The 12723-nt window shown below is 36.9% G+C and overlaps 1 protein-coding gene across 6 annotated transcripts in view; it reads right to left on the bottom strand.

Annotated features, from left to right (window-relative positions):
• Window positions 1–12723, bottom strand: part of EPB41L5 (erythrocyte membrane protein band 4.1 like 5) — a 143020-nt gene that overhangs the window by 121977 nt on the left and 8320 nt on the right. For 5 of the 6 annotated variants that reach the window (XM_035008198.1, XM_035008197.1, XM_035008199.1 and 2 more), the window contains one exon: window positions 10818–11005. In XM_035008198.1, the coding sequence (XP_034864089.1) occupies window positions 10818–10997 (180 nt within the window). In that variant the 5' untranslated portion in view covers window positions 10998–11005. The other variant, XM_035008200.1, reaches the window with a different exon arrangement.

Genomic DNA, 12723 nt, shown 5'->3' with positions numbered 1-12723 from the left:
GTCTAACTTTATTTAGACGCTGTAGATGGACAAGCTTGATTGTTTGAACCAAAATGGGAACATTAAACAAACATCACAGGCCTCACTAATAACATTGTGACTTTGCTGTCAAGTGTAGAATCCTTCCTTCAAGAAAAAGCTTGTGACCATTTTGTATGGCTTGTCTGGAAACGTCTGTAAATCTTATGTTTTAGTAAAATATTTTTTGTTATTCTTAAAAAAATAAAAATAAAAGTGAATAATATTCCATTGTAAGTATATACCATGTTGTTTATCCGTTCATCTGTTGATGAACATTTGAGTTGTTTCCACTTTTTGGCTATCGTGAATACTGTTATAAACAATGGCATACAAGTATCTGTTTGAGTCCCTGCTTTCAATTATTTTGGGTATATACTTAAGTATGGAATATAATAATTCTATGTTTAACTTTTGAGAAACTGCCCAACTGTTTTCCGTAGTAGCTGCGCCATTTTGCATTCCTACCAGCAATGCGTAAGGTTGCAATTTCTCTACAACCTCCCCAACATTTGTTATCTTCTGAGGTTGTTTTGCTTTGTTTTGTTTGATACAACCATCCTGATGCGTGTGACAGGGTATCTCATGTGATTTTTGATTTGCATTTCCCTAATGCCTAGTGATGTTGAGCATACTTTCATGTGCTTATTGAGCATTTGCATATTTTCTTAAGTTTTTTTTTTTGTTTTTTTTTTTTGTTAAAGATTTTATTCATTCATTTGAAGCTCCGACGTGGGGCTTGATCCGAGGACCCGGAGATCATGAGCTGAGCTGAAGGCAGACACTTAACCATCTAAGCCACCAAGGTGCCCCCCCCCCCTTTTTTAATAAAGATTTTATTTATTTGTCAGAGAGAAAAAGAGAGTGAGCACAAGCAGGGGGAGTGGCAGGCAGAGGGAGAAGCAGGCTCCCCACTGAGCAGGGAGCCCGATGCGGGGGGCTTGATCCCGGGACCCTGAGATCACGACATGAGCCAAAGGCAGACGCTTAACCGACTGAGCCAGATGCTTAACCAACTGAGCCACCCAGGCGTCCCAAGCATTTGCATATTTTCTTTGGAGAAGTATCTATTTAAGCCCTTTGCACATTTTTTAAAAGAAAAATTTTATTGAAGTATAGTTGACATAATATTAAATTAGTTTCAGGTGTACAACAGTGATTCAACGATTATATAAAGTACAAAAGCTCACCACAATAAGTGTAAAGTGTATTTACCATGTGTCATCATACAAAATTATTCCAGTATTACTGACTATATTCCCTATGCTCTACTTTTTAATCACCCTAACTTGTTTATCTTAATCCCCTTTACCTATTGTAGCCATCCTCCTTACCCCACCACAAATTCAATTTTCAGCTGCATCTAGACCATCCTTGCTGCTTACATTCTTCTTTTCCTTCCTCCTAACAAATTATTCCAGGTCACCACCTCTTTCAAACCCGGTCCTCACTTCACATCCTGGTTTCTGAAGATTAAGACCAACAAGATATTATCTTTTCATCAGCCTTCCATCTTTCCCAGCATAAAATGGTAGTCTTTTCTAGAATGTTCATCCTACAATCTCTGTGTATATAAAACCAATTCCTGAGAAACATTTTTCTTATTCATTTAACAAACTCAGATCTCCCTATCCAGCCATTCTCTAGCTGCTGTTCTTTCCTTCCTTCCTTTTACTACCAAATCTCATGGCAATCCTCCAACTTCCCTTCATGCACTTCCCCAACAACTAAACAATATTTATTAAGCACCTACTAGGTACAAGGGACTATAGGAAGTCCCAAAAAGAAGACTGTCCCCAACAATTCCTTTAAACCCTCTAAATCTGGCTTCCAAACACACCATTCCACTGAAATTCCTTTTTCCACTTCATTCTTTTACTCCTCTCTCAATGACAGCTGACTATGCTCTCATGATCTTCCACACAATCAATGTCACCCCCCTCCACCAGGGCTGAATTTTATCTTACTCAGTTCTAATATTCATTAGAACTCTCCCTCCACCATATCCATGTACTAAGCATTCCTTTTGCTGCAGTCTCCGTGCCACTATTAGTCTATAGGCCCACTGTCTTGTGCCTTTGCTACTACAGTCTCCAGGATTTTTTTTCCTACAAAGAATCAACGAAATCAACTCTAAATCATGTCTCTTGAGTACTAAAAAACCTTATTTATTTTTAAGATTTTATTTATTTATTTATTTGACAGAGAGACAGTGAGAGAGGGAACACAAGCAGGGAGGGTGGGAGAGGGAGAAGCAGGCCTCCCGCTGAGCAGAGAGCCCCATGCGGGGCTCAATCCCAGGACCCTGGGATCATGACCTGAGCTGAAGGCAGACACTTAACGAATGAGCTACCCAGGGGCCCCACTAAAAAACCTTAAGTGGAATAAAACACAAGCATGCAAAAATCCATGGTTTTTTTTAAAGATTTTATTTATTTATTTGACAGAGAGAGACACAGCAAGAGAGGGAACACAAGCAGGGGGAGTGGGAGAGGGAGAAGCAAGCTCCCAGCTGAGCAGGGAGCCCGATGCAGGGCTTGATCCCAGGCCACTGGGATCATGACCTGAGCCGAAGGCAGACGCTCAACAATTGAGCCACCCAGGCACCCATCCATGCATTTTTTAAAATAGCTTTGAGATATAATTCACATACCGTACCATTCACCCATTAAAAGTACAAAATTCAAAGGTATATTCACAGATACGTACAACCACCACCATTCTGGAACATCTTCATACCTCGAAAAGAAGCCTTGTATCTTTTAGTTATTGCCCCAACCACCATTCCTACCACCCCCTCAAGTCCCTACCCATCTGCCCTTAGCAACCAATAAATCACTAATCTTTTTTTTTTCCTACAGATTTCTTTATTCTGGATTTTCATACGAATGAAATCATATAAATATGTGGTCTTTTGTGACTGGCTTCTTTCACCTAGCACAAGTTCACCCATGTAGCATGTATCAGTACTTCATTTCCTTCATGGCCAAATAATATCCCGTTATATGAATAAAACACATTTTATTTATACATTCATCTTTTGACAAATAATTGGGGTTTTTTTCCTATCTTTAGGAGAGTAAAAATAACACTGTTATGACTATCTGTGTACAAGTTTTTGTCTAAACATATGTTTTCAATTTCCTTAGATATGTACCTAAAAGTAGAATTGCTGGGTCATGTGGTAATAACTATGTTTAATCACTTGAGGAACTGCCAGGCTATATTCCCAAGCAGCTGCACAACTTTATATTCCTGCCGAAAAGTTTAAGAAGGCTCAGATTTCTCCACATTCTCACCAACACTTAGTATTATCTTTTTATTTTAACCTTCCTAGTTGGTATGTAGTATCTCATTGTGGTTTTGATTTTTGAGTTTCTCTGACAAGTACATGAAAAGATGCTTGACATCCTTAGTTATCAGCTATTTGTATATCTTATGTGCAGAAGTATATCTTATATTCAGATCCTTTGCCCATTTTTAAATTGGGTTGTCTTTTTCTTATTGGGTTGTAACAGTTCTTTATTTTTTTTTTTAAATAAAGATTTTATTTATTTATTTATTTATTTATTAGAGAGCGTGCGAGAGAGAAACAGCATGAGAGGGGAGAGGGTCAGAGGGAGAAGCAGGCTCCCCGTTGAGCCAGGAGCCCAATGCGGGACTCGATCCCCGGACTCCGGGATCATGACCCAAGCCGAAGGCAGTCGCTTAACCAACTGAGCCACCCAGGCACCCTGGAACAGTTCTTTATATATTCTAGACACAAATGCTTATCAAATATGTAATCTGCAAATATTCTTTCCCATTCTGTGTGAGAATCTTTTCACTTTCTTGATAATGGCCTTTCAGACACAAAAGTTTTTAATTTTTATAAAAGTCCAGCTTATTTTTTTATTTTGTTATTCATGTTTTTGGCGTCATATCTAAAAACTGGTGCCAAATCCAAGGTCATGAAGATTTGTCCCTATTTTTTATTCTATGAGTTTTATAGTCTTAGCTGTTATGTTTAGATCTTTGATCCCTTTTGAGTTAATTTTTGTATATGGCATGAGCTAAAGTTCCCACTTCACTTCATTCTTTTGCATATGGCTATCTAGTTCTCCTAGCACCACTTGTTGAAAAGACCATTCTTTCCCTCACTGAATGGCTCTGACACCCTTATCATAAATCAACTGACCATAACCAAAGCAATTTTAAGGAAGAACAAAGCTAGAGATCTCAAAATCCCAGATTTCAAACTATCCTACAAAGCTAATGTTAATAAAAACAGTATGGTACTGGCACAAAAACAGACACAAAAATCAATGGAATAGGATAGAGTCCAGAAATAAATTCAACCTTATATGGCCAATTAATCTACAATAAAGGAAGCAAAAATACACACCAGGGAAACGACAGTCTCTTCAATAAATGGCGTTGGGAAAACTGGACAGCTATATGCAAAAGAATGAAATTGGGACTTAACTATAAGACCTAAAACCATAAAACTCCCAGAGGAAAATATAGGCAGTAATCTCTTGGACCCTGGCCCTAGCAGTATTTTTCTGGATAAATCTTCTCAGGCAAGGGAAACAAAACAAAAATAAACTATTAGAACTACATCAAAATAAAAAACTTCTGCACAATGAAGGAAACCATCAACAAAATGAAAAGGCAACCTACTGAATGGGGAAAGATATTTGCAAATGATATATCCAGTAATAGGTTAATATCCAAAATATATAAAGAATTCACAAAACTAAATACCAAAAACAAAACAAAACAAAAAACCCACAAATAATTCAATTAAAAAACAGGGAGAGGACCTAAATAGACATTTTTCCAAAGACATACAGATGGCCAACAAACACATGGAAAGATGCTCCACAACACTCATCATCAGGGAAATGCTAATCAAAACCATAGTGAGATATTACCTCACACCAATCAGAATGGCTAGTATCAAAAAGACAAGAAATAAGTACTGTGGAGGATGTGGAGAAAAGGGAACCCTCATGCACTGTTGGCAGGAATGTAAACTGGTGCAGCCACTACGGAAAACAGTAGGACGGTTCCTCAAAAAATTAAAAACAGGAACACCATACGATCCAGTAATTCCACTGCTGAGTATTTATGCAAAGAAAACAAAAACGCTAATTCAAAAAGATAAACGCACCCTTATGTTTACTGCAGCATTATTTACAATAGCCAAAATATGGAAGCAACCTAAGTGTCCGCCGATAGATGAATCAATAAAGATGTGGTGTATATATACAATGGTGTATTACTCAGCCATAAAAAAAAAAAAAAAAGAATGAAATCTTGCCATCTGCAACAACATGGATGGATCTAGGAGGTATTAAACTAAGTAAAATGAGTCAGACAAAGACAAATACCATGTGATTTCACTTATATGCAGAATCTAAAAAAAAATGAACAAAACACACACAAAAAAAGAGATTCATGAATACAGAGAACAAACTGATGACTGCCAGAGGAGAGGTAGGTTGGGGCATAGGCCAAATAAATGAAGGGGATTAAGAGGTACAAACTTCCAGTTATAAAATAAATAAGTCACAGTGATGAAAATACAGCATAGGGAATATAATCAATAATATTATAACAACTTTGTATGGTGACAGATGGTAACTACTTATCATGGTGAGCATTCATAATGTATATATAATTGTCCCATCACTGTGTTGTACACCTGAAACTAATATTGTATGTCAACTATATTTCAAATGAACACTAGAAAAAAATTTTTTAATTAAGTGAGCAAAGGATTTGAATAGACATTTTTCCAAAGAAGATGTACAAATGACCAGTACACATATAAAAACATGCTCATCGGTAATCATTAGGAAAATACAAATCAAAACCACAAATGAGGTATCACTTCACACCCACCAGGATGACTACAATTTAAAAAATGGAAAATAACAAGTGTTGAGGATGTAGAGAAATTGGAACCCTCCTACATTGCTGGTGGGAATGTAAAATGATACAGTTGCTATGGAAAACAGTTTGTCAGTTCCACAAAAAATTAAACATAGAATTATCATATGACCCAGCAATTCTACTCCTAGGTATCATACCCCAAAGAATTAAAAACATGTATTCCAACAAACACTTGTACATGAATATTCACAGCAGCACTATTCACAGTTGCTAAAAGATGGACACAACCCAAGTGTCCATCAACTGATGAATGGATAAACAAAATATGATTTATCATACAGTGGAGTATTATTCAACATAAAAAGGAATGAAGTAATGATAAATGCCACAGTATGGATGAACCTCAAAAACATTAGGCTAAGTTAATGAAGGGTCACAGATTGGATAATATTCCATTTATATAAAACATCCAAAACAGGCAAATCCTTAGAGAGAGAAAGAAAGCCAACTAGCAGTTACCACGGGCTGATGGGAGTTACAGAGTTTCCATTTGGGATGACAAAAATATCTTAGAACTAAACAGAGGTGATGGTTGCACAACATAGTGATTGTACTAAACACCAACGAATTATGCACTCTTTAAAAAGTTTTATTTATGGAATTAATCTCTAAACCCAATAGGAGGCTTGAACTCATGACCCCGAGATCAACAGTCCCACATTCCTCCAACTGAGCCAGCCAGGCCCCCTGAATTATGCATTTTATTTTATTTTATTTATTATTTTTTTTCTTTTTTAAGATTTTATTTATTTATTTGACAGAGAGAGACACAGCGAGAGAGGGAACACAAGCAGGGGGGAGTGGGAGAGGGAGAAGCAGGCTCCCCGCAGAGCAGGGAGCCCGATGCAGGACTCGATCCCAGGACCCTGGGATCATGACCTGAGCAGAAGGCAGTCGCCCAACCGACTGAGCCACCCAGGCACCCATGAATTATGCATTTTAAAGTGGTTAATTTTATGGGGCGCCTGGGTGGCTCAGTTGGTTAAGCATCTGTCCTCTGCTCAGGTCATGATCCCAGGGTCCTGGGACTGAGCCCTGTGCTGGGATGGAGCCCCATGTGGGGCTCCCTGCTCAGCGGGGAGTCTGCTTCCCCCTCCATCCCCCAGTGCTCTCTCGCTCACTCTCTAATAAATAAAATCTTTTTAAAAAATAAAAAAATAAATTAAATGGTTAATTTTATTTTATAGGAATTTTTCTTCAATTCAAAAAAATTATTCATTAAAAAAAAGTCTTAAGAACCACCCCCCAAAGAAACAATTGACCACAGATGTATGGGTTTACCACTGAGTTCTCTATTCCGTTGCAATAATTTATGTGTCTACTCTTTTTTTTTTTTTTTTTTTTAAGATTTTATTTTTAAGTAATCCCTACACCCAGTGTGGGACTTAAACTCACAACCCCAAAATCAAGAGCCACATGCTCCATTGAGCCACCAGGCACCACTATATGTCTATTCTTGTGCCAGTAGCACATCATCTTGATTACTGTTGCTTTACAGTAAGGCCTGAATGCTACTACTTTGTTTTTTGGTTTTTTTCAGTATTGTTATGTCTATTTTAAGTCCCTTGCAATTCCATATCAATTTTAAAGATTTTTTTTTTCATTTATTTATTTGAGACAGAGAGAATGAGAGAGAGAGCACATGAGAGGGGTGAGGGTCAGAGGGAGAAGCAGGCTCCCTGCCGAGCAGGGAGCCCGATGCGGGACTCGATCCCGGGACTCCAGGATCATGACCTGAGCCGAAAGCAGTCGCCCAACCAACTGAGCCACCCAGGCGCCCTCCATATCAATTTTAAAATAAACTTGTCAATTACTACAAATAAATCAACTGGTATTCTGGTGGGGATTATGTTGAATCTGTAGATCAATTTGGGGTGTACTGCCATCTTAACAATGTTAAGTCTTCAAAAACATAGGATAGCTAAGCTATAAATGTTATTTATCTAAAAGTATAGCTACACATGGGCTATATAATTTAAAGCCTTCAGCGCCTACATCAGCAAAGTAGATATATTAAGGTTTTTTTTTTTTTTTTTTAAGATTTTTATTTGAGAGAATGAGAGAGAGAGAGAGCATAAGAGGGGGGAGGGTCCCTACTGAGCAGAGAGCCTGATGCAGAACTCAATCCTGGGACTCCAGGATCACAACCTGAGCCGAAGGCAATCGCTTAACCAACTGAGCCACCCAGACACCCGATATATTAAGATTATTATCAAATGATTAACCAAACATTTTTTATTAATTTAAAACTTGGGAGACGCAAAATGATAAAAGACTATTTACTAAACAATACTAAGTTCATAAATCAAAGTTTCTGTGGCATTTCCAAAAAGAAAATTTAAAAATCAGATACTTAGAAATTTCTACCTGATGCTTTTATCATTCACTGAAAGGATTAGGCATTCTCATAGTAATTAGTTTTTTAAAGGGGGGGGGGCAAGCAAGTAGAAGGTACTTAAATCCCTCCCCCAGTTTTGAGAGGAAGACAGCAAAAGGAAGAAAATGACCATTGCTACTGGTATATTTTAATCTAAAGTCCATATATCTAAATTATCTTTAATCACTGATAATCACTTACATATTGCCTGGGCAATCATCTTAGTTCCACAATGGCTCACTATGATTACTAGTGACCTTAATCCCAGTGGGAAAGGAGTATGTGTTTCATCCAATTTCCAAAATCAATTCTAAATCCTCTTTTGGAATCATACTAGACTGGTTGAGAAACTAAATTAAAAAAAAAGGGAAAACTTTCTTTTTAGAAATTAATATTCCTCTGGTCTATTTTTGTCTGTTAGTAAAACAGTTTCGCTAGCAGGCCAATGCCCATTTTAAACCCATGCAAGCATCTAGAATTAGAGCCTAACTCTAGGATTTCACCTGCAGAGCTGAAAAGGCAATTGTTCTAGTTCCACAAAAAGTCAAATTTAAAACTCTTGGCTTTTTCACTGCAATTGTCTACATATGAGGTCAGCTAGCACTTCTGGCCTTGATCAAGCATCACATCCAACCTACTGAGCATACCAAGCATAGGAAGCCATTCTGTACCAGTCACTAGCCATTTGTTCCACTACTTTAAAACCTCGTGCTGCTTCTCCTCCACACTACACTGCCTCTTTAACAAGATCCTTTCCCAAGTCTACTTTCCTAGTATTTCCTAGCCTCTCCATCCATAACCCTGAGACTGCATACTTCAAACATTAGGTAATAAGAAACTTCTTTCCAGTCTCTTACACAGCAATCTCAAGCTTTTTATCACATATCTAATGATATTTTAATGGAATAGTACACAAAACCCTTAAGATACTTATCAAGAAAGAAATGAATATGAAAACTCCTCAAAGAAGTATCACATATTGGAATGCTTGACAAACCCCAAGAAGCCCTTACAGGAAGAAAATGTAAATACCTTCAAGTCTTCCAGAATCAAAAACCCTAAAGATGTCCAGTCTAACGTAAAAAGATAATAAAACATACCCATGATGATTACTTCAAAACACTTCAAGAAATCCTATGTTTAATTTTATCACATTCCATTATTTTTAAAATGTGTAAGGTATATATCTAGTACATTCTAAATTATCCAATTAATCAGAATATTCATTTAAACAAACTAATTCCTTAGGCTCACTCTGTGAGTTAAAGGTCACAGTTAAAGGTTAAGTTAAAGGTCTTTCAGAGTTTATTCAACTGTATACTGTAGCAGCATTTAGGCTACCACCTTGCACAAAGACCTTTTTTATTGCATTTTGGGTATATAGGTGTATATTAAAAAGAATGTGTAGGGAGGGAAGACTGTGAACATCCAATAACACATCAAATCATACATTTTATAGCTTAGTTACATAAATCTTTTTTTTAAGATTTTATTTATTTATTTGAGAGAGAATGTGCGCAGGGGAAGGAGCAGAGAGGAAGGGAGAGGCAGGGAGAAAGAATCTCAAGCAGACCCCCTGTGCTGAGTGCAGAACGCGATGTGAAGCTCGATCCCACAAACTAGAGGATCATGACCTGAGCAGAAAACCAAGAGTCAGAGGTTTAACTGACTGAGCCACCCAGGCGCCCCATTACATATATCTTTTAATGCAGAATAAAGACATTTGGTATTAGTAAATAGCTCAGAAAGAAACTCAACTGCACCCCAAACCATGTAACTACCTCTCTTGCCCCTCAAAAAGGCGTAAGTTAACCCTTTTCAAATATAGACTGTTTCACATCGTGAGCTATAATTATACATTCATACCTACAAAAAGAAACCACCTAAAATTTTAATAAAATCACAACATCCTGTCTTAAAATAAAGATTACAGTGTATAAAAAACCTCCTCTGCAAACTACTTTGGAAGCAAAGAGATAAACAGTCAGAGCTGAGGAGTATGAAGTCCTTTTACTGCATTTCATTAAAATTTCTGCAAGCACACTAAAAATGTTGAAGAAATATGTTTTAAGGAAAAGTGAGGAGTGTTTTGAAAATTAAAGAAAAATATAGAGAATTAAAAATCTTGTAGTATACATGTATCATTATTCCCAAATATTCTCATTGTTTTAATAATTGCCCAACAAGGATTGTGAGAAATCCACTAGAGTACCCTATGTACTGCCATCATAAAGAACACACATAAATTCACAAATGATCTGTGCCAATAACTACCCTATCATTTAAATATTTCAGGTAACTTCCATTAATCCCAGAAAAATATTATCATGCTGGGTATCTTGATCCATGTACCTCAATGTTACAGTGCCTGATCCACACTAACCCATATTACCTAATTTCCTCAGGAAGTTACCAGTAGAAAGTTCAAATGAAGAAAGTCGTCTCATATAGAATCTACAAATGCTCAGCAGGACCTACATACCGGCAAGTCCACACTAACATCAGTACCATCCAGAAGAGACACCCGACATGTGATGATGGACTTAGAGTCTCCGGCGGCAGGAATGTGCGTGGCAGCTCGCTGAGCTTCTCGGAGTCGTTCCTTCTCAGCATGTTTACGCATTGACCGACGCCCAAGTGTTCTACGGAAGAAGCTCAGCATTTTTGTCACTAATAAAACCAGAGAGAGAAAAAGGTATTAGCAGACTCCCCACAATGTGCAGACAAATGGTGTTATTTAGTAAAATCCTATGGCCATTACAGACATACTATTAAAAGGAGCAAGTAAATTTGAAAAACATAATTAAAACTGGCTACTTTAACTCACGGTTTTTGAAAACTTTTATATACAACAGAGCTATGACTTACAGCATTTCTAAACTTACTGGTCTATTTTATAAGAAGCTGACAGACAACGAACATTTATGAAGTTTATCAGGCCTTCTGGGTCAATGAATTTTATGTACAATTGCCGTATATCTCTACAAACATTAGGAGACAATCCATACGCTAACTTATCCTTTGATGATCATAACATTCCTAAAAAGTTCCATTTCTTTTCTGAGCAATCACAATAAAAATACAAAAATGGGCGCCTGGCTCATTCAGTGGGTGAAGCACTCGACTCCTGATCTCAGGGTTGTAGGTCTGAGCTCCACACTGGGTGTGGAGATTAGTTAAAAATAAAATCTTAAAAAAATAAATAAACACATAATCACCTATCTCAGCTAAAATACAAATATAATTCAAATATTATGTTTTTATTAAATATTCTATTATTTAAAGATTTTTAATTGCTATTTAATAGAGTCAATTATTTATAGTGTTAAATTATTTTAAGGCCACTTCTTATCTTTATTAAGAATGTTAAGTTTAGGGGCGCCTGAGTGGCTTAGTTGTTAAGCGTCTGCCTTCGGCTCAGGTCATGGTCCCAGGGTCCTGGGATTGAGCCCCGCATTGGGCTCCCTGCTTGGCGGGGAGCCTGCTTCTCCCTCTCCCTCTCCCTGTGCTGTGTTCCCTGTCTCACTGTGTCTCTCTCTCTTAAATAAATAAAATCTTTAAAAAAAAAAAAAAAAGGATGTTAAGTTTAATCAAAATAATTAAATAGGTTTAGTAATCTTATTTTTTTATTTTTTTAAGATTTTATTTATTTATTTGACAGAGAGCACAAAAGCAGGAGGAACGGCAGGCAGAGGGAGAGGGAGAAGCAGGCTCCCCACTAAGCAGAAGTGAGCTGAAGGCAGAGCTTAACCAGCTGAGCCACCCAGGCGCCCCTAGTTTAGTAATTTTTAAAATACAGCAAACACAAATGGTAACACCATAAAAACTATCTTGCTAACCTAATGTTTAATTTATGCAAATAAGAGAATGAGAAAAATAAGTTAAAGACACGGATTAATTCCAGAGAAAACAAGAAGTTGAGCAGAAAAGGGAAAGTAATCACAGTATACTACATGACTTAGCTAATAGTTTAAATATTCATAATACTATAAACATTAAATATTGATCTAACCATAACTATAAAATAACTATAAGAGGAGGTATATAACAGAGGTAGATGCAGAGAGCCAATTCCTCATCTTGCCAAGTTGGAATTCAACAGATAATTCCTGAAACCAAATATCAAGAAGTGACAATAAAAGCATGTTACTTAAAATGTGAAAGTGTTTGTCTTGAGGACAGAACTCAGCAGAGTGCTATTTTTCAAAAGAAGCCTTCAGATTAGGTGACTCAACTAGATACATTTATAAACTTGATTAAAATAAAAACTAATTTAAAAATAAATACCAACACATTAAAAAATAAGTGCCTATAAACTGAAGATCATATGAAGATCATACACATATCACACATATGGATATTCCTACATAATTGACTAAAATATGGAC

This window comes from Mirounga leonina, unplaced genomic scaffold (genome assembly GCF_011800145.1).
Source record: "Mirounga leonina isolate KUSES-001 unplaced genomic scaffold, KU_Mleo_1.0 Mir_151, whole genome shotgun sequence".
In the NCBI taxonomy this organism is placed as follows: domain Eukaryota; kingdom Metazoa; phylum Chordata; class Mammalia; order Carnivora; family Phocidae; genus Mirounga; species Mirounga leonina.
The sequence above is the reverse complement of the archived record's forward strand: the minus strand, read 5'-3'. Positions and strand labels throughout refer to the sequence as shown.